The sequence below is a fragment of the Polypterus senegalus genome, chromosome 1 (assembly GCF_016835505.1).
Source record: "Polypterus senegalus isolate Bchr_013 chromosome 1, ASM1683550v1, whole genome shotgun sequence".
Lineage (NCBI taxonomy): Eukaryota > Metazoa > Chordata > Cladistia > Polypteriformes > Polypteridae > Polypterus > Polypterus senegalus.
This window is the reverse complement of record NC_053154.1, coordinates 3,016,813-3,042,228: the sequence shown is the minus strand read 5'-3', so window position 1 is coordinate 3,042,228 and position 25,416 is coordinate 3,016,813. Positions and strand designations below refer to the sequence as shown.

Sequence of the window (25,416 nt, the reverse complement as noted above, 5' to 3'; positions counted from 1 at the left end):
AACGAACGACGTAATTTTTACTATATATTGCCTTTGATTCTTGTAAGTCTAAGAATTATCCTCTTGATGATGGCTCCTGGCAGGGGTTGAAAGCTCAGGAATAAAAACTACTTTATGATACGTGATTCATTTTCTCCCTTTGTGGATCTCCAGCTGCAAATACAAACCTTATCACAGATCTTCTCTTCCATATATATATATATATATATATATATATATATATATATATATATATATATATATATATATATATATATATATATATATATATATATATATTAAGACATGTTCTCATCAGAGACGTTCATTCACATCTACCTTCATTTCTTGTCTCCATGATGTCTTATGAACTTGAACATTTCCGGACGTTTTTGTAACTAGCTGCATAAGATTCCCTGAAAAAAAAAATCAGCCACAGGGAAGAAATAAACTTAAAGGTGTGTGTGAACGGACATTCGGAGCAGCCCTTGTATTTCAAAACCTCAAATGGTAAAGAAACTTGTTTTAAAAAAAAAAGTAAGCAGTGAAAGTAGCAGGAAATGGGAGAAGCAGAACTGCAAAGCATTCAAAAATATAACAGCTTCGATTTCATGTATTATTTTCTTGTAAGGTCACATTGTCATCATCTCATTTTGGTATTCTGAATATGGGAGTCGTCTTTTTTTGCTTTTTTTTGTTTATGGAAATGGCGCCATTGTTGGTGGTCATGTGATCAGTGTGACACACAGGGTCATCGGCTGTTTTCTCTCTAACATGGCAACTCTCTGCTCCCAGTATCCTGGCTTTAGCAGAATCTAAACAACTCTTTAGTCTTTTTGAAAATAATTTAAGGTCTGCTTTTTGAACTTTGCTCACACAAATTGTGAGGTTACTTAAAACTTTGATGGTTCTGACCACCTGCCTGGTTTTTGTCTCGTCCCTCCTCACAAGTTTATTTCCAAGTCGCTTTCCACTAAAGAACCTTTATGTCCTTGTAGGGCTGCCCTTTCTCTGCAAGGCACTTCTGTCAATGGCCGGTTTGAATAATGAGTGTGTGGCCAGATCGCTACTCTTCTCGTACGCAGGCTTGAAAAAACTCAAAAGAGGCCTTGTCTTCAAAAGTAGGCCTCACTTTCAATAAAACAGGCCTGAAAAGTCCAAGTAGGCCTAACAAACTAAGCCTCACAACTCAAGGGACGGCTTTGCGGCCTGCACGGACTTAAAGGGGAGGATTCTCAAAAGGGAGAGGTGAACTGTAAAACCCCTTGCCTAAAATAATAAAACAATTTTCTTTAGGACCTAAGGAAGGAGTTTATTTCACAAAAGATTCCAAAACAAGAAAAAGGCTAACAACGGTAAACCAAAATGGGATTAGGCTCCGTGCGTAAGTTTTGGAAACCAAAGATGAGAGCAGGAGTCCAAAAAACAGAGAAATCGTAAAGAAGACCACTTCTTTAAAAAAATCGGGCATGCATTCCCCTCGACTTTCTTGTACACTGAGATTGAGGAAAAGGTCATCAGAACCACTGCCAGTTGCGTAGCATTTCTCATATATCATATGTCTTTGTTTCTCATCATAACTAATTCATAATATCGATGCACAATCATGTATCTCAGTTTATATTTAATCTTAATATTAAAATGATATTTTCACAACTCCTATATTTTCACACCACTCCTTGGTGGATTATATATAGAAAAGCAGCCAAAACCGCACAGAGCAATGAAACGTCTACGTGAGTCACAGGTGCATCTGGAATGTTCCTGCAGGACCACGGGAGACGTTTCCCTGCCCACCAACAGTCCTTTTTCACCGGCCGGCATCTACCCTCGCTCTCTAGGCATTCACACTGCCTGCCCATTTACCCGGACACAAAACCTCACCGACCACCCAGTTAGTCCCTTTCGTCTGTGCTAAGAGTCCACATGCACGTCTGAGCCACGCGCCGTTTGTTATGCCGCAGGTTCACTATTGTGTTGTATTCTGCTCTCTCCAGAGTTCCATCTTTTCATTCACCTACTGTTGTATTCTCACACCAACCCGTTTTAGACATCCGTGTCTTTCTAGAAGTGTTTAGCATTCAATAAATAATTATGCATGACATTGAGCGTGTATCTAGGCGTGGGTAAGCCGTTGAACCCCATCCGGGCTGCAAATCGTGGAATTCCCGCTAAGTGAGACTCATACGCTCCCACTGGTTACGTCCTTACCCTTTGTGCACACCTCGCATTAACGTAGTCGGGTGTCTTGGTGGATTATATATAGAAAAGCAGCCAACGACTCCAGTGACGAGTTGGAGGTGGGCACATGAGCGGGCAGTGCATACTGAACGAGAAATCGGCAGACTAGCATGACGGAGGGAGCGGAGTGGACGTCCTTCTCCTCTCCTCCCGTGCCACCCTCCGTGCAGTGCACTCGCATCCCTCCATCTGGCAGGAGAAGGCGCGATGAGGGTCCGCCAGTTTTCAGTCATGGACGATTGTGTGTTGGTTCGTTCCGTGCATTGTTACAATGTTGCTTTTCTTGCCGATTTACTACATTACCGATTTTTCAAATGTTAATTTTCTCCCTGTGCTTAAAAATTATTAAAAAATCGGCCTGATTATGCGACGTATGGTATGCCGCGGGTTGGCTAGTATAACTAAATGTATTACCAGGAACACAACAGGGACGTAGCAGCTTATCATTCACGTTACCTCTTTATGTTTACATGGCATGTTCAATGTTTACACGTTATTTTTTTTTTTAACTTTTCATCATTCCATAGAAATAGTCAATTTCTACAAAAAATAGGATTGAAAACAAATCAACCCCCACCCCTGAGAAAGAGAGCATAGCCAACAGACTAAAACTTAAAGCTAGTAGAAATTAAATAAATTGATGAGTTTAATAGGTGGATAAAGATAAATGGAGAAGAAAAAGAAATGGAATGAGAGTTACTTCCTCAGTGCTTTAAGAGCTTATTCTAAAATATTATTGATTAGATTCTGCCAGGTTTTGAAAAAGTTCTGCACAGATCCTCTAAGTGAGATTTTGATTTTTTCCAATTTCAAATCGTATAAAACATCAGCTACCCACTGACTTAAAAGAGGAGAGTTAGGATTCTTCCAGTTTATCAGAATGAGTCTGCGTGCCAATAGTGTAGTGAAGGCGATCACAGTTTGTTTGTCCTTCTCCACTTTAAGCCCCACTGTGAGCCCACCAAACACAGCTGTTAATGGGTTAGGAGGGATTGTGACACCAAGGCTGTCTGAAAGGCACTTAAAAATGTTTGTCCCGAATGATGTTAATTTGGTGCACGTGACCCAAAACGTGACCCAGTGAGGCTGGAGCTCGATTGCAGCGTTCGCAGGTTGGATCTCGTCCTGGAAACATCTTGGACAGTTTTAAGTGAGACAGATGTGCTCGATATATAATTTTAAGTTGAATAATTGTATGCTTTGTGCATGTGGAGCGCGAGTGAATTCTCTGCATTGCTACCTTCCACTCCTTTTCTGAGATGTTGAGTGAGAGATCCTTTTCCCAGTGTCCTCTTGGATCTTTGAAAGGGAGGGACTGTAAAATAATTTTATATATTTCAGAAATGCTGTCTGAGTCCTCCAAACTGAGCAGTATTTTTTCCAGCATGCAGGAGGGTGCGAAATGAGGAAAATCGGGCAGATTCTGTTTTAACAAAGTTTCTAATTTGAAGATAGTGAAAGAAATGTGTTGCTGGAAAATTAAATTTGGAGTTTAATTGTCCATAGAATGCAAAGATGTTGTCTATATAAAGATCTCTAAGCAGTTTAATCCCAAATGTTTTCCAGATATTAAAAACTGTGTATGTTTGCGAGGGTTGAAAGAGGTGGTTCTCATGCAGAGGTGCCACAGATAAAAGATTCTCCATCTTAAAATGCTTCCTACATTGGTTCTTATTCTGAGTGAGTGAAGCACAATCGAGTTATTAGTATATTGCCAATAACTTGCATTTATTGGGGCACAAAGCAAGGAATACAAAGAAGTACTGCAGGATTTTACTTCTATTGTGGATCAAACCTGTGTATGTTCATCTGTTTGTGTCCAGGTTTTTATAGCTTGTATGTTTGCTGCCCAGTAATAAAACTGGAAGTTAGGTAGAGCCATGCCACCTTCTGCCTTTTGTCTTTGTAGGGTCACTCTTTGGATAGGTTGATGTTTTAAGTTCCAAATAAATGAGGTTATGGTTGAATCTAATTGCTTAAAAATGATTTATTGATGTATATTGGAATGTTTTGAAATAAAAAAGAAGCTTAGGAAGGATATTCATCTTAACAATGTTAATTCTTCCAGCTAGAGTGAGATGAAGGGTTGACCATCTATGCAAGTCTTGCTTCATTTTTCCATGCAGACAGCGAGATTTTGTTGATGAAGAGCTTTATGTTTACTTGTGATGTTTACCCCGAGGTATTTCAACTGATCTACAATGATTAAAGGGAAGGTGTCCAATCTAATATTGTGCACTTGAGAATTCACTAGAAAGAGCACACTTTTATTCAAATTGATTCTGAGACCAGAAATCTTTTGTTTCTGTTAGTGCTGGTAAGAGGCACAGTATTTTGTTGGTCCGATATCTACAGTACCATATCATCTGTATATAGAGAAATTCTATGTTCCAGTCCTTCTCTGATAATCCCCTTTATCTGGTAAGCATTTTGACAGTGAACTGCCAGTGGTTCAGGGGCCATTGCAAACAGTAGTGGTGACAGGGGGCATCCTTGTCTGGTACCACATTCTAGTTTAAAGTAGTCTGAGCAAATGTTGTTAATACAAACTGAAGCTTCTGGATTGGTATACAGTAGTTTGATCCATGCACAAATGTTCAGCCCAAACCCAGAATTCTCCAATGTAGTGAAAAGGTAGTTCCATTCAATCATGTCGGATGCTTTTTCTTCATCCAACGATAATAATATTACTGGGGTGTTTGACTTTGTAGATGAATATATTACATTAAACAGGCATTGAAGATTGGAAGCTGTCGGCCTTTAATAAATGCGGTATCATCTTGTGATATTACCGAAGGCAGCACTTTCTCCATCCTTCCAGCTAGGACTTTGGGGAGTATCTTGACATCATTATTCAGAAGTGAAATTGGTCATTGTAATAAGTCCTTATTTTGTTTAGGAAAGACGGTGATTAATGCTTGGCGAAAAGTTTGAGGTATAATTTGATTGTCTCTATCTTCTGTAAATGTTGCTAATAAGAGAGGAGCTAGCTGAGTGGAGAACTTCTTATAAAATTCGACAGGGTAGCCATCAGGGCCTGCTGCTTTCCCGCTCTGAAGTGACTTTATAGCATCTAGTATCTCTGATGGTGCCAGAGGTTTATTCAGTTCCTCTGCACTAAAAGTATCTATTTGTGGTATCTGTAATGTATCCAGAAATGCATTAGATTGTGTGTTGTCTTCTTTAAACTCAGTAGAATATAAGGATTTATAGTAGTCTCTAAATGTGTGCTTTATATTTTTATGGTCAGTGATTTTACCTCCGGTCGTGTTGGTGATTGCTGGGATTGCATTGCGAACTTCTTTCTTGTGGATTTGTTGAGCTAAGAGCTTATTAGCTTTCTCTCTGTGTTCATAGTAATGATGTCTTGATTTAAAAATGAGTTGTTCAGTTTCTTTGGTTGTTAAGAGGTTGAGCTCTGAATGCAGATCCTGCCTTCCTCTATGAAGAGCCTCACTTGGAAACCTGGCATGTTCTTCATCTATTCTAGTAATTTCGCTGGTTAGCTCTGATATCTACTTGGTTTCTAATTTATTTCTGTGGGAAAGATATGAAATAATCTGTCCTCTTAAGAAGGCCTTTAGAGTTTCCCAGAGTATTCCTGCAGAGGATGTATTTGTCTCTAGGAAGAAACTGATTTGTTTGGATATAAATTCTATACAGTTCTCGCCTGCTAATAGAAGTGGGTTAAGACGCCATCTGCGAGATGAGTGTGTGGGACATAATGATTTTAGCTCCAAGATCAGAGGGGCATGGTTGGAAATAACAATAGCATCATACTTGCAATATTTAATAGTAGGCACGAAATTATCTCTGTATTATAAAAAAAAATCCTTGAGAGAAACCATAGGGTGACGAGACGTGATCTTCACGTTAAGATCATGAAAGACACTTAAAAGTGTCATTAGGTCATTGGTGATTAGGTAAAGAATATTCAAAAAGTGCATTATGTGGTGGAGGTGATGGGGAATGGCTGAGTTGACTTAAGTTGATTTGAGATTTATAAAAGATCTTGGTGTGGGACTAAATCTGAAATTTTTTGTATATGTGTAATAACCTGTGGTGTAAAAAGCCCTGGGCCCTAGAGACTATTGAAAATATCAGAAAAAAATGTAGAGATTTCAGGGAATTGAAAGGAACTCCTCTGGGTGTCTCTCTCCTAGGAGGTTTTGTTTTGGCGATGTGATCACCTCGCTTGTGTATCTTCGGCAGCGGAGCCCTCACCCCGACTCCACCTCTCACTTCTGGGCCGGACTGACAGACAGACAGACAGATGCACTTCCACGTGTAGACGTTTATATGTTTGTATTTTGTGCTTGCACTGTTTTTGCATAAGCATCATTTTTGGTTTCATACACAAGTCTCCAGGTCTGTGCTGATGATGAGGCTTTAAAATGTTTGGTTTGCCTGTTGTAGGCCTGAAGTCTGTCGTCCCCTCCCTAACCCTGCTGAGTCCTTCAATGAAACCCTTAGGCTTACACCTGAACCACTGAGAGCTAAGAAATGAAGGAATCTGGACCAAATTACTATTGAAACAGCTGTGTCTTATTTATTAACATGCATAACCAAATAGAAAGTTAAACGGTTAAAAGATCATCACTCGGACTGACTACCTGCTTTAACAATTAGTCTCTATAATTCAGGTAAAGTACAGGGATGTGCGTCACTTGGCGTCCACAATACGTTCTGTGAAACACTCAGTTGTGCGCTTTGTGCGGACATTACACTTAGCAAAGCCTTATGGGATAGTGCAGTGTACCTGTTTGGACTCAATACAGAGAGGTGACGTTGCATCACTCCAGAGACACACGAAACACGAGATTGGGTGCCGGTGCCAACGAGCCGAAGCTTACACTGTTATACAGTAAACTTTTATTTTTGTGAGCTCGGAAAGGTCACATTAAAGAACAATCGAAAGTACAATACAGTACTGGCAGCACAATCGCTTTGTGTACAAGAAACGTGAGACACTCCACTACGTCTGGTTACACCCGCGCTGTCCTGTTCTCTGATTGGAATTCCTGCATTCTGTTACACACGGTCAAGACGTGGCCTGCACGGACGTTATGTGCTGCAAAGCTGTATATCCTCAACGGCCACTTTATTAGGTACACCGTGCTAGTCCCAGCTTGGACCCCCTTTTGACTTCATAATTCATTGTGGCATAGATTCAACAAAGTACTGGAACATTCCTCAGGGATTTTGGTCCATACTGACATGATAGCATCCATGATGCAAATCTCCCATTCCACCACATCTCAAAGGTGCTCTATTGGATTGAGATCTGGTGACTGTGGAGGCCATTTGACTCCAGTGAGCTCTTTGTCCGGTTCAAGAAACTGGCATGAGATGATCAGAGCTTTGAGACATGGCGTGTTATCCTGCTGGAGTAGCCATCAGAAGATGATGGTTACGAAGGGATGGACATGGTCAGCAACAATAGTCAGGTAGGCTGTCATTTAAATGATGCTCGGTTGGTACTAAGGGGCCCAAAATATGCCAAGAAAATATCCTCCACAGCACCACCAGCACCAGCCTGAAGTGTTGATACAAGGCAGGATGGATCCCTACTTTCATGTTGTTGATGCCAAATTCTGACCCCACCCACCATCTGAGTGTCACAGCAGAAATCGAGACTCGGCAGACCAGGCGACATTGTTTCCAATCTTCTATTGACTAATTTTGATCTACTGTAGTCTCAGTTGCCTGTTCTTAGCTGACAGGAGTGTCACCCGGTGTCTTCTCCTGCTGCTGTAGCCCACCTGCTGCAAGGTTCAATGTGTTCGGAGCTGCTCTTCTGCAGACCTCAGTTGTAACGAGTGCTTATTCGAGTTCCTGTTGTCTTTCTGTCAGCTCAAACCAGTCTGTGCCATTCTCCTCCGACCTCTAACATCAACAAGTCAACTGCCACTCACTGGATATTTTCCCCCTTTTCGGACCACTCTCTGTAAACTCTAGAGGTGGCTGTGTGTAAAGATCCCAGTAGGTCAGCAGTTTGTGAAATACTCGGAGCAGCCCATCTGGCACCAACAGCCATGCCACCACATTCAGAGTCACTTCAGTCCCCTTTCTTCCTCACTCCAATGCTCGGTTTGAACTTCAGCAGGTTGTCTTGACAACGTCTACATTGAGTTGCTGCCTTGTGATTGGCTGATTAGATAGATATTTGTGTTAACAAGCAGTTGAGCAGATGTACCTAATAAAGTGTCAGTAGCGATGTGATAATCCTACACAAGTTCAGCCGCACTGGCACATGTTCTGCCCTTGTACCTTCAAGATGGATTCTCCACTCCTCAGTCCATTCTGCTGCCTTCTTAAATCGTACGCATCGTGTCCCGGTATTCGTCCATGTTGTTATTCTGGGCTTTGAGCACAGGTGTCATTTGTGTGTTTGTTTTAGTTATTTTTAAGTCACCATTCTGGTTACTTTTTAGATTGGCAGCCATTCCCCATTGATGTTATGTGACACCAGGAAGTTGTCCAGTGTGACATTACTCTCAGGGTGTATATGAGGTGACAGTGCGCCACGCGTGGGGTTTAGGATTATGGATTTTTTTGTTTTTAACAAAACATACGTTTGCACTGTTTAGAGGTGTTGGGGTTTAAAAGATGTATTCAGGGTCACAGATGAAACACATGCTCTGGTTTAGGTGTTTGGTCGTTTTGGTTTTGCGGTGATCTCCTGCCATTTTGTCTCTTCCTTTTTCTTTCTATGAGTTTTTGTCTCTTGATCCATTCAGTTTTTCTTTTTCTCTGCCATGTGTAGGATTGTTTAAAAGGCCTCCATCCATACGTGAGCCTGTTGGCAGTGCCAAAGGTGAGAGGGCACCTGATGTCATAACGCGTGAGAACATGGCAAAGTGTGTGCCTGATGGTGCACAGCAGAGCTGATTTAAGTTTTCCATTTTAATCCCCTTTTGTTTATCATGGCACCGGGGAGTAAGTCAGGCACATTATTCATACAAATGGTGAACCTCAAAGTGCCCTACAAGATGTCAGAGAGAAATTTACAAGAAAAGAAACCTCGACTGGGCTCAGTGCCCATGACAACTCGACTCGGACTGCTCCTAATGCTTACATCTGTGCTTGAAAGTTTGTGAACCCTTTAGAATTTTCTATATTTCTGCATAAATATGACCTAAAACATCATCAGATTTTCACTCAAGTCCTAAAAGTAGATAAAGAGAAACCAGTTAAACAAATGAGACAAAAATATTATACTTGGTCATTTATTTATTGAGGAAAGTGATCGAATATTACATATTGGTGAGTGGCAAAAGTATGTGACCCTTTGCTTTCAGTATCTGCTGTGACCCCCTAATAACTGCAACTAAACGTTTCTGGTAACTTTTGATCATTTCAATTTTCATCCATTCCTCCGTACAGAACAGCTTCAACTCTGGGATGTTGGTGGGTTTCCTCACATGAACTGCTCTCTTCAGGTCCTTCCACAACATCTCAATTGGATTAAGGTCAGGACTTTGACTTGGCCATTCCAGAACATTCACTTTATTCTTCTTTAGCCATTCTTTGGTAGAACGACTTGTGTGCTTAGGGTCGTTGTCTTGCTGCATGACCCACCTTCTCTTGAGATTCAGTTCATGGACAGATGGCCTGACATTTTCCTGTAGAATTCCCTGATATAATTCAGAATTCATTGTTCCATCAATGAAGGCAAGCCGTCCTGGCCCAGATGCAGCACAACAGGCCCAAACCCTGATACTCCCACCAGCATGTTTCACAGATGGGATAAGGTTCTTCTGCTGGAATGCAGTGTTTTCCTTTCTCCAAACAGAACGCTTTTCATTTAAGCCAAAAGTTGTATTTTGGTCTCATCCATCCACAAAACATTCTTCCAATAGCCTTCTGGTTTGTCCACGTGATCTTCAGCAAACTGCAGACGAGCAGCAATGTTTCTTTTGGAGAGCAGTGGCTTTCTCCTTGTAACTCTGCCATGCACACCATTGTTGTTCAATGTTCTCCTGATGGTGGACTCATGAACATGAACATTAGCCAATGTGAGAGAGGCCTTGAGTTGGGGTCCTTTGTGACCTCGCCGACTATTACACGTGTGCCTTGCTCTTGGAGTGATCTTTGTTGGTCGACCACTCCTGAGGAGGGTAACAATGGTCTTGAATTTCCTCCATTTGTACACTTGTATCTGTCTGACTGTGATTGGTGGAGGCCAAACTCTTCAGAGATTGTTTTGTCACCTTTTCCAGCCTGATGAGCATCAACAACTCTTTTTGTGAGGTCCTCAGTAATCTCCTTTGTTGGTGCCATGATACACTTCCACAGACATGTGTTGTGAAGAGCAGACTTTGATAGATCCTGTTCTTGAAATCACACAGGGTGCCCACTCACACCTGATTGGCATCCCATTGACTCGAAACTAACTGATCATCCGTGAGGTTCACATACTTCTGCCACACACAGATATGTAATATTCGATCATTTTCCTCAGTAAATAAATGACCAAGTATAATATTTTTGTCTCCTTTGTTTAACTGGTTTCTCTTTATCTACTTTTAGGACTTGAGTGAAAATCTGATGATGTTTTAGTTCAGGGGTGCTCACACTTTTTCAGCTTGCGAGCTACTTTTAAAATGACCAGGCCGAAATGATCTACCTACATTAAAAATGCCATATATATACACTGAGTATACTTTATACATAAAATATATGTTGTTGTACCTTGCATAACTGAATAACCTTTATGGCACAATAATAATTCAATACATTTATGGTGACTACAGTATTTGGATTTAATAATCTTCATGTGGGAATAGGCTGACTCGCATAAATAAGTAGAGCCGAATAACGCAGTCAAGGAGGCGGCACATTTCCTCATGTTTGGCTACTTTTCCACTGTCAGTAAGTTCCAAAACTGTCCATGAGCCCCAGACTTCAGCTGAATGTCACCCTGTAGTGTCAAATCCTCATCCTCCACTGTAGAGGAGTTTTACGTGAAACAGTGTTGCAATTTCTGATGCGGGTGAATCCTCCTCGACGTCTTCCCTAAATGGGCAGCACTTAAATGTAGCGATTGGTTCAAGTAAAGCTGAGTCTTGAAACCGTCTGTCAAAGTCCGACAATTTTCAATCTGCTCCGTATAGCGGATGCTGTCAAGTTGCGCACACGCCTTCCATTGCGTCTCCAGCTCTGACGTGAGGTTTTGGATGTTCTCCAAATCAAGGTGGTGCAGCTTTGAGGACAGATGTTGCATTTTCCGTTTGAAAGCATTAACTGAGCTAATCATATTGACCATGGAGTTCTCTTTTCTTTACAGCTGTAAATTAAGCTCATTCAACATGTTGTTCAGATCGGGGAACAAATGCCAAGTCTAGCGGCCATTGATCGTTATTAAGTTGCTTGTATTCTGCATCTTTAATGACGAGGAGAATCTCCTTTTTCTCTGGCCAGGGGTCTTGAAATCTCAGCAGGAATTTCTCCCTAGCCATCTGCCTCAATGAAGGCCTCTATAATCATCGCTCCATCTTGGAAGGACTTCTTATGCTTGATGATCGTGTGACTCGCCCTGAAAAATGCTTCGGTGTGTATGCCTTTGCTTTTGAATTCAGCCGAGTGAAAAATGATGGCTGTCCGATTAACTGCAATTTTAGTTCCCTCTCCTTTCTCTTTCTCAGATTGCTTTTTGTAAGGACGTCAGTTTCGTAGTTTTTATGAACAGTGCCTTTCCACATTTTCCTTCTTTGAAATAGCAATGATAGATTGACAGAGCAGACATGTTACTTCAATTGTGACATTATCAGAAAAAAATCCTCTTCCAATTCCACATCCAGCCCATAACAACAATTTTTTTTTAAAATCCCTTCTTTAGTCGATATAAATTGGAAGGCTAACTTGATCACTTAGATAGCCCGAGTTTTACAGTAGCTTGAGCATTTGATCGTGAGTGCGGGATGACCAGTGTGTTAGAAGAGAAGAGATCTCAGACTGGCAGCCCTGCATGTCAATCAAGTGGCAAATGCCATAGGGAGGATATGTGATAGACTAACGTTTAAAAAACATGTTTTTGAATGCAACGCGATTGACCTGCACTCCCTACCTATTGATCGCAATCTACACATTGGGCACCTCTGTTTTAGGTCATATTTATGCAGTGTCGCAGTAGGGGGCAGTAGTGCTCCCTTGAACCCTCAGGTACCACGCCAAACACCTGGTAAAAGTGCTACAATTATTCTTTTTATTATAACAACGTGCACCAAGCACCCTCCACTCCACACTATTCATAAACCACAATAACAATAATAATCACAATCCTCCACTCCCAGATGCGTTGCCCTCCTACCACCCAGCTCAGCTCGTTGTCTGGGAGTTCCCAGAGTCCTTTTATTCCCCCTGACCCGGAAGTCTTTCTGCCCAACAGTTCCACAAGTCCTTATTCCTTCCGGGTCAGGGTAAACAGTACCCGTCGCTCTTCCTGTGACTAACTTCCGGGTCATGATGTCCAAATGAGTCTATTGGCCTCCCGATAGCGACTCCCAGTGGCCCCCAAGGTATCCAGCAGGGCTGTGTATAAAAACTACATAGTCCATGAGGCCCTGCTGGAATTCGGGGCCCGTATATGCTCTCGGGAGAGCTCCTCCTAGCGGCCAGGGGGTGAGGGCCGGAGTAAAATGCCGGCAATGTACCACAGCAGAAATATAGAAAATTCTAAAGGGTTCACAAACTTTCAAGCACAACTGTACATTTGTCTCAACTTTAATCGGAAAAGGTACCAAAACGGTGGCCCTCTTGAGAAGTGGTGTTCTGTTTGTTGGACTCTCCCCCCATGTCAGCCCTCCAGTTTCTTTGTTGTAAACCCATTTTGTTTTCCTTTCTTCCAGGAACGTCACTCATCTAATGGACCTTCTGCGTCTCCACAGCCGACAGCCCAGGAGAACTATAGCCCTCCTGTCAAGGAAATGAAGCCTCCCAGCCTACGGCCGGGCTACATCTCCATCCCTGTTGTCCACGAGAGTCTGGAGCAGCGGCAGCAGCATCCATTTGCTTCCTACGCTCAGCCCGGAATAGCACGGTTTAAAATGGAGTCTCGGGAACAGTGTCCACCGGCAAGTCATTCGGGACGCTCACAGTCTGCCACCAGAGAGAGTCCTCCCGCTGATCCACAGTGCACTCAGAGCTCTCCGACATCAGACCCGGGCCTTCACGGAAGTGAGGTAACTGTGTGTGTGTGACCTCAGTGACAGATGAACTGGGGACCATCAGAGCCTCGGAGGCCTGTGTCCGTAGTTGTGCCACTGTTCCACTTCCTGGAAGGCTGATGGGTAGAAGGCATTCTCACACCACATTCAGTAAATGACACACAAGTACTGAGGAGAGAATCGAGGAGGAAGGACAACAACAACAACATTTATTTCTGGTACACATTTTCATACAAATGATGAGCTCAAAGTGCTTTACATGATGAAGAAAGAGAAAAAAAAGACAAAATAAATAGGAATTTAAATAAGGGAACACTAATTAACATAGAATAAAAGTAATGTCCGATGGCCAGGGAGGACAGAAAAAACAAAAAAAAAATTCCGGACGGCTGGAAAAAAAAAAACAATCTGCAGGGGGTCCAAGGCCACAAGACCACCCAGCCCCCCTTACATAAATGACCTCAATCAGTCCTCATGGTATTCAGGGTTCACATGGAAGAACTTGATGATGCTGCTCGTGTGGACTTCTGGCAGTTTAGGGACATCACGGTGCTTTGATCAGGTGGTGGGGGTGCAGATCAAAATCACAGAAAACCGGAATAAGAACAGCAGAGAGAGTAGGGGTTAGTACGGATTGTGGAGCCATCATGAATAACAATGATAATTAATTGAATATACAGAGCATCAGGATTAAATTAAAATAAAGCTCTAAGAAAGCTATGTTACAATAATGTGTTTTCAGCAGTTTTATAAAGTGCTCCACTGTATTAGCCTGGCAAATTCCCATTGGCAAGCTCTTCCAGATTTGAGGTGCACAACAGCAGAAGGCCGCCCGCCTCACCACTTCATTTAAGTTTAGCTCTTGGAATTCTAAGCAGACCCTCATTTGAAGATCTAAGGTTACGATTTGGAGTGTAAGATGTCAGACACTCTGATATATAAGATGGAGCAGATTATTGAAGGCTTTGTGAACCATCAGCAGTGTTTTAAAGTCAATTCTAAATGGCACAGGTAACCAGTGTAGTGACGCTCAGATTGGTGTGATGTGCTCAGATTTTCTTTTCAATGGTTAAGATTCTAGCAGCTCCATTCTGCACTCGTTGTAACTGATTGATGTAATTTTTGGGTGGTCCTGAGAGGAGTGCGTCACAGTAATCTAGTCGACTGAAAACAAAAGTGTGAACTGATTTCTCAGCATCTTTCAATGATATAAGATGTCTAACTTTTGTTATATTTCTTAAGTGAAAAAATGCTATCCTATTAACATGTGATTTAAAATTCAGGTCCGAGTCAATAGTTACTCCTACATTCTTTACCTCTGTCTTGACTTTTAATCCTAATGGATGAAGTTTATTTCTAATATCCTCATTATATCCGTTTTTGCCAATCACTAAAATTTCTGTTCTCTCCTTATTTAGTTTGAGAAAATTACTACTCATCCATTCAGAAACACAAGTCAGACATTGGGGTCAGTGAATGAAGAGAGTCGGGGTCATCAGACACTATTGATAAATACAGTTGTCAGCAGAGCTATGGTATCCCACGTTATGCCCTGAGATAATCTGACCTCACGGAAGCATGGAGATCAAAAAGAGCAGCGGACCCAAGATAGAGCCTTGTGGACCACCATATAGAATATCAGGGGTCTTTGAAGTATAATTACCACAACTAACAAAGAATTTTTTAACTGCCAGGTAGGATTCAAACCAATTTAAGACCCTGCCAGAGAGGCCCACCCACTGACTAAGGCGATTTCTAAGAATATTGTGGTCAATGGTGTCAAATGCAGCACTCAGATCTAAGAGGATGAGAACAGATAAATGGCCTCTGTCTGCATTTACCCGCAAGTCATTTACTACTTTAACGAGTGCAGTTTCTGTGCTGTGATTTGTTCTGAAACCCATCCCAATAATCTGTGTCCCTTGGGAGTTGAAACAGTCAACCAATTTTTATATCATTTTACTCGGAGAGGCACTTGACAAAGCAAACAAGAATATAACTTGATTCAAAATTCTCATTATAACTTACAGTTTTTTTTAATTATTACTGTTATGGTTTGTCCAGCTCACAAAACTCAAACAGACATCAGACTGCAGATTAGGCCTAGAAACCAAAAAGTAAGCCTTGCCTTTAAACTCATAAACAAGACTACAGCCTGCACGACAAAAAGGGAAGCTTCTAAAAATTGTAAAAGGAGAGGGAAACCTTGAAACCCCTGGCCCAAGAACTAGACAATGTTTCTCATAATAAGAAGAATAGTTTTATACACAAACAAACAAAAAGATCATTTGAAAAATTATTGCTTAAGAAAGCAGTCCAGAAGAGCAAACAATTTATTAACCTGAGGAATTGAGAAATGAAACTAACAAAAGATCAGAAGGGACAATGTTATGATTCCTGGGGGCTCACAGGCTCCAAGTGTGGCTGAGCCTGCAAAATCTACGCTCAGGCTTCTTGGAGGCCTATGAGCCAATTGTCAGCCTTTTCTCCAGACTCTAAATTAGGCTTCAGCTGACTATGAAGGGGAACAGGCCAAAAAAAATAACAAAATGACAGAAGGGAAACTGCCACACCCCTGGGCCACAAAAATAATACAAATGATTTATTTAACAAAAGTAAGCAGGCAGAAGTGGATCATAAAGGGTGGTTGGTTCCCATAAGGCAAAAAACACAGCCCATAATCCAGTATTTATAAACCTTAAACAGAATTCATAGTTGAAAAAGTATCAGAAATTATCTAAATGAACCACTTACACAAAAATATAAAAAACTCCACCAAAGCAGAAGTGTTCACAAATAATGAACCACAAGAGACCCTCGTCCTCAGCCCTGAATTGATATAGCCCTCAGTCATGACATCGTGACATCAAGGGACTAATATAAATATACACACCAGTCAATCAATCAATCAACATTTATTTATATAGCACATTTTCATAGAAAAAAATGTAGTTCAAAGTGCTTTACAAAATGAATAGAAAAATAGAAGACACAATAAAAAATAAACATAAGTCAACATTAATTAACATAGAATAAGAGTAAGGTGGTCCAATAGCCAGGGTGGACAGAAAAAACAAAAAAAAACTCCAAAAGCTGGAGAAAAAAAAATAAAATCTGTAGGGGTTCCAGACCACGAGACCGCCCAGTCCCCTCTGGACACCAGAGTGACTTAAAAGGAAGAAAATTAAAAAGAAAAATCTCCTGGCTTCCCAGTCCCAGTGAGGCGCTATGCAGGTGTTTTGCCGTTGATATAAAGGGACCCCCATTGTGTTTCCTGACCCACTTCTGCTGAATAATTAGTTGGCTGAAAGTCCTCAGTGTTGTGGTGTCACAGAGAGGATGTGCAGAGTTGTTCATAGTAACACTCAAAGTTTTGTTTTCATTCTCTCCTTCTTGTATACCTTGAGGGGGTCCCGAGTATGTCCTATAACTGTGAGTGCCCTTTTTAATTAGCTTGTTGATTCGGTGGTCCTCTCTCCAAGTGATGTCACCAGGCCAGCACACCTCATAGGCCATTACAGAGTCGTCACTACTCACAGACAGGTTTGCAGTCTCTAAAAGAAGAAGAGCCTGTTGAAGACGAGTCCAGCCTGTCATTGATGTGGACCCCCAAGTACTTGTAGGAGTGGACCACCTCTACATCCACTCCCCGATTAGTGACCAGACACAGTGGCTCTTTGGTGCGGTGAAAGTCACTAAGCAGTTCCTTTGGTTTTGCTGATGTTGAGTTGCAGACAGTTCTCAAAGTTCTCCCCTGACTCCTCTCCTCTGTCTTATCCCCCTTATCAATACCCCCCATAAGTGCAGAATCATCTGAGAATTTCTTCAAGTGACCCGACCTGCTGTTACATTTCTAGTCTGAGGTGTACAGAGTGAAGAGTAAAGCAGACAGGCCTGTTCCTTATGGAGTCTCACAGATGGTGGTCTGCCTAGTCAGATAGCCCATTATTCAGGACACCACAAGCTCATCCACCTGCATGTCTCTGAGTTTACCCCCTAGCAGGCGATGTTTGGGTGGCACTGAAGGCACCTTGTGTGATTTTTGGGCTGTACAAAAATTAACTGTATTGTACTGGAGAAATCAAACAACAGAATCCTCACATTGCGGCCAGCTTTGTCCAGCCTTGTGCAGCAGACAGATAATAACAGCCTCCATAAGCAAACAGCAGGTGGTCTACCTCAAGAGAGGTCCAGGACCTGCCTATCTAAAGTCTACATAATGTGAGACTGAAGTGCCACCGGCCTGTAGTCATTTAGGTGAAAAGACGCCTGTCCTCTTCGGAACCGGAACATTGCAGGACGTTTTCCACAGCAGTGGCACCTTCTGGGGCCGTTTTCAAAGTCAAAAAATGGATTATGAGGAAAGCTTTATAAGCTTATCTGTCCAAATGTTTGGTGACATTCTGACCCTCGACTCAGCCTTGTCTTTCCGCTCTCCATTCTAAACCTCTGACTTTAAACACACATTCATACTCAAACCTGTTTAATCCAACATCGAGTCGCAGGAGGGTGGGGCCAGCAATAACTCACCAATCAGGTTGAAGCACACCGGGGTACTCTTCTTAAAGTCACTCGTTACCACACTGTCCACAAACAGGGACATTTCCTTTAAAGGTGACTATTCCTGTCACATTTTCTTTAAAGTGGGAGCTTTGAAAAAAGACATTGTGAAACGACAAAGCCTTTTTCATTGAAATCGCTAGACAGCAGCGGTACGATTATGTTACTGGTGTAGTACTGAGCTGATGAGAGAACACAGGAATCCTAAGAATCGCCTCCACAGTTAAGGGACGAAAGAAACAGTAAGATAGGTTAAAAGAACTGGCTGTTACGCTTCTACGTGCGAGTCAAAAAAACTTAACAATCAGAAACCAGAGCAAGAAATGTTAAAGCGGAAATCAAAAGAACAAAAAAGGTTGTTTATAACGCGCACACACACTTGAGCATACACGCAGTCTCGCATACCTCGAAATACCCAAGGCCATCACAAGTGTCCCACGTTCCAGGGAATTCTGGGACATTTGCGTCCTGTGTTTCCATAACGATCTCACTCAAATTTGCAACGCCTATAGATTCTGTGATTCTGTCACAGCATAACATTTCAATTCTTTTAATTACTCCATAATATTAGATTCCTAATCCATGGGTCTCAAAACCCCTAAATTGATGCCTACAGTCGGGTGTAAAGGTTTGTGAGCGCACAGCTCCTGCTGGCTTTTTGTCTTGTGATGACATCAAATGTCAGCTTTATTTGGGCCATTTTGGGCTCGTTGGATTTGTGTTACGCTGTTCTGATGAATTACTGCTAGAAACGTCATATTGTTTACCAACAGACTTACTCATTTTTGACTAAAAAGAGCCCAGGAATGTGTGTCATCTCGAGTGTGTATTCACAGTAACTACTGCTATTGTAGAATTGCTATTTGAAGTTATTTGTGTACCACGTGTGCATTGTGCGACTAGTGACGGCTTTAAGTAACGGATGAGTTCATTTTTTTGTCCAAATTTTTTTCTGGTTAAAGTTGTTTTTAGTGGCAAATGAAACATTGCTAATGGTTTACTTTACCTCAAACCTCTGTGATGAACGGTTTTTATGGGACTGGCAGCTAGAGGCGCACCTAAAAGATGTTTAGACTCACATAATTATCAGGAAACCTGACCTTTTGCATTTTTACGGTAAGGAATTTGTATTACTTTGTTTGCAGACTCACTGCTAAAACACACATGCGATTGGGAGGCAGCTAAAGGGCCTGAATAATGGCAGCTCCACGGCAGACCAGGGGCTGGCGAGGTGCACTGACTTTCTCTGTCAATCCTCTACACACCATCTACAGGACGTCCTACACGTTTCTGGCACCAATGATGACGTCACTCCGGTTTTTCCGGCACATGTGATGACGTCACTTCTGGTTCCTGTCCCGATGACGTCACTTCCTGTCTCGGCCTTTAAAGCCGCCATCTTTAACAGCCTAAAATCTGTTCTGTTTTGGACTCTGATCGGTGAACACATATACAGGTGGCTGCCCCAAACCTTTGTGATGTCCTTGGATTGCGCTTATGACAACGTGCAGAGCTTGGCTGTGAAGCTGCTGTTAAGCACGAAGGACGCTCCTACAGTCACACTGCTGCATCCCTAAATGGATTCGGGGGTCCGGGGTCCTTGGCTGCCAGAACCAGAAGTGCTCGCCCACGTGTGTGCACAACTGAAACCTTACAGAGACTGCCAACAAGAAATGATGATGTCAATGGTCTGGCCATGCAGTGCTCAGTCCGTGCCGCCATATGAAATCAGTGAAATTATCGATCTGCTGTGTTCTGCTGATTTTTTTTTTTCCCTGAATGGCCGTGTTTTTTCATGCTGTTATTTTATTCCAAACTTCCACATGAGAGTATTTTTCGCTATTATAATAATAGGAACACGTCTGTGTTTCCTTCCCTCTGACTGAGCCTTTATGCCCCCGAGTCGAGCGGTGGGCCCGCTTTTAAACTCCGACCCTGGAGTACCCCTCAGTGCTCAATGCATTGCCCCCTAGAAGCACTTCCGGGTCAGGCAGGACCCCAATGATACCACAGCACCCCTCTAGTGGCCCCCACACAACCCAGCAGGGCAGATCCATGGGACCACAACTCCTATGCTGCTCAGCGGGTGTCCATCCTGGGGCCCTCCAGACAAAATGTTGCCACCGGGTGTACAGGGCAGTGTTCTGCCCATAGTAGGCAGTCACCCCCACTGTCCCAGGGTCTCCAGTGTGCCCCGCCAGTGTGTCCTTCAGGGACTGCTGGGACACCCACCCCAGTGTGGCTGCTGCATCTTCTTGTATCCGTGTCTGGGCAATGCAGGGGAATGTCTGTGCTCCCCAGTTGTCCTGGCCAGGTAAGGGAGTAGGACCCATCCCAGCAGGGATGCCCTTCAATCCCTCACACATTATATGACAACCAATTCAATTTCCAGGTCACCAAACAGAGTCACACCTAGCCCCTCATCATGGTCTCTTCATTTTTACTTACAACATCAGTCGTGTGATACGAGACGGGGAGATAATAACATTAATCCGGATTTGTCATTAGTGCCAAGCAAAAGGTCAAAACCAGGAAATCAAAATAAATCAAGCAAACAAAAGCACTGGGGCAAAACCAAAAAGTCATCGTTAAAGTTTATAAGAAAATCGGAAAACCTGAAACGAGCCTCGTACTTGACCTTCTTGAAATGAAAACTAAGGGAAGCTGAGAGATTTGTCCATTTATCCAACAGAAGGATACTTTCTACTTGCACTGCAGCCATCTTTGATGTGACAGTGGTGCCATCCATGTGACCAGCTGTCATCACATGGCCAATCAACCATGCCACATAAATAAGAAACAAAGTAATACACCCAAAAATAATGTGCATTATAACACTGCTGTGTATGCTAGTGACGCCTCCCCCAGACACTAATGGTGAGGGGTCTCAACTGAACAAAGACCCTCACATTCCTGTTGGGCTTTTGAAGTCACTTGCTGCCCTGCATTTCCTCGCCCTTTCTCATCTTCCCACTTGACTCACAGCTGCTCTCTTTTCTTTTCAGCTTCACCATCACCTTCCTCCTCCTCCTCCTCCTCCTCCTCCTCCTCCTCCTCCTCCACCCCCTGCTCATCACCCTCATCATCAGCAGCAGCAGCAGCAGCAGCCAGTCCACACAGGAGCTCCCTTGCAGTCCGGCAGACCCCTGAGCGGAGGCCCCCAGCTTCTGCCCGGCTACATCTCCATCCCGGTGATCCACGAAGGAGTGGTGGGCCACACCCAACATCTTCACACTCATCCGCCCCCTCATCGGCCTCCGCACATCGTCCAGCCCACCGAGTACTCGCCAGTCTTCCACAGAGTCCAGCCTGAAGACTGGTCCAGCCCACCGGCTCGCTCGCAGTCTCCACGAGAGCGTCAGAGTCGAGAAGCCTCGCCAACAAGGATCGGCACACAGCTGAGACCTCACTCACCCATCATGGCGTTTCCAGCAGCAGAGAGGCCACAGGTTAGTCGCTCTTTTGGGGCTTTCTTGAATTGAGGTCTCTTTCACATCGCTTCATTAACTGGTCTGGGGATGGCGTGAGGATACTAGCAGTCATGTTGACCACCATAAGTGCAACAAAACACAGAGCAAGCATTGTGAATGTCAAACTATCAGGGTGCTGGGCCAGAGTGTGATGCAGGGTGACGACTAACATCACGACTACCCAACTTGCTTTTATGTAGTGTAGAGCACAGGTGGCACAGCTTGTCATGTTGTGGACCTCAGACTTGACAGCGGGCCCAAGCAGGGACACACACCAGGGCAAATAGCTAGTGTAGAGATCAAACCTCCTCCAAAAACTCCATCTTGACACATCACACATGGCATCTTTGGTTCTATGCCAATCTTGTCTAAGCTGCTGAGCTCAGTGCCTTGTGACCAACTAAAGGTGACAGCTGAGACCTGTCATGGCTTGTACAGCAGCGTGGGTGGGCACAAGTAGTTAGACGCTTTCCTGAGTGGAGATCTCTTACCCATTCTATCCAGGAATTGGTCTTCATGTTGGTGTGGCGTCACTAGAGTCACGATGCCACCTTATGTGCAACACAACTGAAAGCCAGCATTGTGAAATGCCACACCATCATGCTGCCCTTCAGGGTTCTGAGCCAGAATCTCCATGCTGTGACATTTGACTCCTCAAATACCCAACTTGCCCTCCTCCAGGGCTTTCTATGTAGATTAGAGTACAGGGGGCATAATGGCATAGCTTACTGGCAATTGCGACTCAGATACTGTAGCATTGTGTCATGTTGTGAACGTCAGGCTTTACAATGGGCGCAGGGAGGGACACAAACCAGGGCAAGCCTCGACACATCACATGTGACATCTTTGCTTCTTATCCAGTCTTACCTAAGCTGCTGAGTGCAGTGCCTTCTGGGAATCTGCATGCGTGTCCCTTCTGACGTCATTGACGTGACGCTTTGAAAGTTTGGCGGTTGTGACTTTTTGTCATCTGACATTGCAGATGTGGGTGGCACGGTGGCACAATGGTAGCGCTGCTGCCTCGCAGTAAGGAGACCCTTAAGGGTTTGCTTCCCTGGTCCTCCCTGTGTGGAGTTTGCATGTTCTCCCCGTGTCTGCGTGGGTTTCCTCCCACAGTCCAAAGACATGCAGGTTAGGTGCAGTGGTGATTCTAAATAGTCCCTAGTGTGTGCTTGGTGTGTGTGTGTGCCCTGTGGTGGGCTGGTGCCCTGCCCGGGGATTTGTTTCCTGCCTTGCGCCCTGTGTTGGCTGGGATTGGCTCCAGCAGACACCCATGACCCCGTGTTAGGATAGAGTTGGTTGGATAATGGATGGATGGATTGCAGACGTTATGATCTTTTTGGTTTATGATGTTTCTGTCTGATTTTCGGACCCTGAATTCTCATGCCACTTTTTAGCTTTGGTTTGCACCCTAGCTTTGTTTATAACATCTCTTCTTCTGGTCCTACTCCATCTCTAGCCTAACGGTCGTGTTGTGAACCCTGGACTTTATAATGGGTACACACACTGGGGATGCTGGTGAAGACCAGGCCTCTCTGCCATTGGTTGACCAGACTGCCTCAGCTAATTGGCTCCCTGGCCGGGTCCACCTCTGCATGGTGTCATTTTAAGAGCTCAGTGCTAATGTGTGGTACTAAAGTGATCTGTGCTTACTTACAGGCTCAGCACTCTGTCCTGCTCCAAGGGTCTCCTCCAGCAAGCCACCCCCCAGCAGCTGTTCCACTTCAGGCCTCCTTCAAGGATATGGACACAAGCCCGGTAGCACAAAGGCCCCCTCTAGAAAAATCCGAGGCCAGGATCTCCACTGCAGCCAAACCTATCCCACTGGAGGCAAAGCCTGTGCCTCGGGAGGCGCCTTCACCCGTACCTGTAGAGACCGAGGAGACCTCGCCAAGTCACCCCGGTTTGCTCAAAGTGCAGCAGATTGTCGAGCGGGTCAACAAGTTGGAGGCGGAAGTTGGCAGCTTTGAGGGCAAGAAAAACGACAAGCGGTATCTGATTCTGGAGGAACTGTTGACAAAAGAGTTGCTGGCACTGGATTCTGTTGATCCTGAGGGGCGACCCGATGTACGCCAAGCCAGAAGAGACGGTGTGCGGAAGGTCCAGAAAATTTTGGAAGGACTGGAGTTCATGGCGGAGCAGAACAAGGCAGCGGGTCTGGTCGAGGAAGCTGATCTTACAGGAGGCAAAGGGGACTCGCCCATGATTGGTGACGTGGAAACGTCCATGGAGAAGGAGATCTGCTGAGCTGAGCCAAAGTCGGGTGACGAGACAAAGAGAAAGCCCCCCACCCCTCCAGGTTTCCGTCCATAGTTGTGAATGAACTTCAAAATGCATGCCTTAAGGAATATACAGCAGTCGTGTTCCTATCATCCTGTAGACGTCTGGCCGGAGGTCACTGCCAACAGCCAAGGAGTCGTGGAGGTGAAGCCAAGACGGCCGGGGCCAGAGAGCAGAGAGGCGCTGCTCAGAGGGGGCGTCTCGTGGGACGAGAGAAGGGCGGTTCTGTTTTGTTACTTGTTTCAATAAAATGTTCTATCCAATCTGTTCCTTAAATGGTGACTCCCTTCTGATTCTTCATGTTGGGGCGGTGAGATTGTGACCGAGTCAGGCATCCCCCGTTTTTCATTTTCATGGCCCTAGGACCACTAGCTCCACAGATTCTTTTGGAATGAAGGTTACTGCCTCAGAACTGGCTGCCCAGCCTCCATGCTAAGGACACAGAAATTGATCGAGGATTATTGTAAGTGAAAAGGACCAGGCGATGAACAAAGTCAAAAAGGAATAGTGAGCGTCAAAATAACAGGAGACAAGACGTAAAATAGAGGAGTGACAAACTTTACGCGTGTCAAACAACGATCGAGCCTCTTGAGCCCATACGAATTTCTTTCCTTCATTTGTTTGTGAGATTCATCATGGGGCAAACCAAAAACTAAAATTCATAATAAACCGTCTGTAAAACATTTTGCAAAGACCAATATTAGGATTCCCTGTTTTAGAAAACGTCCGCCTGTTATTGTTTGGGAGAATCGAGAAATGAGTGCCTGGAGTGTAAACGTACAGGCTCCTGTACCTAAAAGTGTAAAATATTGTGATATTATTAACACGTTACTGTGACTGATGTATTGTATAAGAAAACCAAAGTCGGAATGGTAATACAAACCTCCTTTTGAATTTCAATCCAAAATGCAAAACTAGTAACAAATTCACCTCATTTTCTTAACTGCTTTTCCTAGCGAGAGACGCCCAGACTTTCCTGTCCCCAAGTTCATATTCCAGCTCCTCCTGAGGAATTCCCAGCCCAGAAATTGCTAATCCAGCCAAGCATTAGATTTGGGTCTACCAGAGGATCTCCGCCATGTGAGATGTGTCCAGGGGGAAACCTTCCGACAACCACCTTAACGGTCTCCTGTCGAGTCTCTCCCGAATTACTGAGATTCTCACCCTACCAACCACCCCGCAAAGAAACCTCATGTCTACCGCTGTCCCTCGAGATCTCACCACCCACGGTACTCTTGACCATAGTTGAGGACGGAGATGTAGATGGACAGTTTGTCTTTAGACTCCACTCCTGCTTTACCACAGTGGACCTGTACTGCGTTCACAGAACAGCTGACGCCACTCCAATCCACTTATCGATGTTTCAATCAAGATCCCGAGACACTTGAACTCCTCCACTAAGGGCAGTTGTTTCCCTCTCACCTGGAGAGGACAGTCCACTCTCTTCTGCTGACTAGGAGGTGCTGATCCTCATCCCAGTCACTTCACCCTTAGCAGTGAATCCCTTGAGTGCGTACCGAAGGTCCAGAGTCGAAGGAGGCAGATAGGGTAACATCGTCGTTGTAAAGGAACACTGCTACCCCTCATCTCCCTAGCTGGAGACCCTCGGCTGCACCTTGATGTCCTGTCCATCAAAACCACAAACCGGCGTGGTGATAAGACACAGCCGCCCAACAACGACTGCAAACAAACTCGACAAACAGCTCTCGCCGCATCCA

At 43.9% G+C, this 25,416-nt stretch overlaps 1 protein-coding gene across 1 annotated transcript in view; it reads left to right on the top strand.

Moving 5' to 3' along the window:
- bag3 (BCL2 associated athanogene 3) overlaps window positions 1–23,974 on the top strand; it is a 49,707-nt gene extending 25,733 nt beyond the window's left edge. The window contains exons 2-4 of the mRNA XM_039743720.1: window positions 13,071–13,403; window positions 20,954–21,397; window positions 23,078–23,974. Of these exons, the coding sequence (XP_039599654.1) occupies window positions 13,071–13,403; window positions 20,954–21,397; window positions 23,078–23,665 (1,365 nt within the window). The 3' untranslated portion in view covers window positions 23,666–23,974. The remainder of the gene's footprint in view (window positions 1–13,070; window positions 13,404–20,953; window positions 21,398–23,077) is intronic.
- The last annotated feature ends 1,442 nt before the right edge of the window (window positions 23,975–25,416 follow it).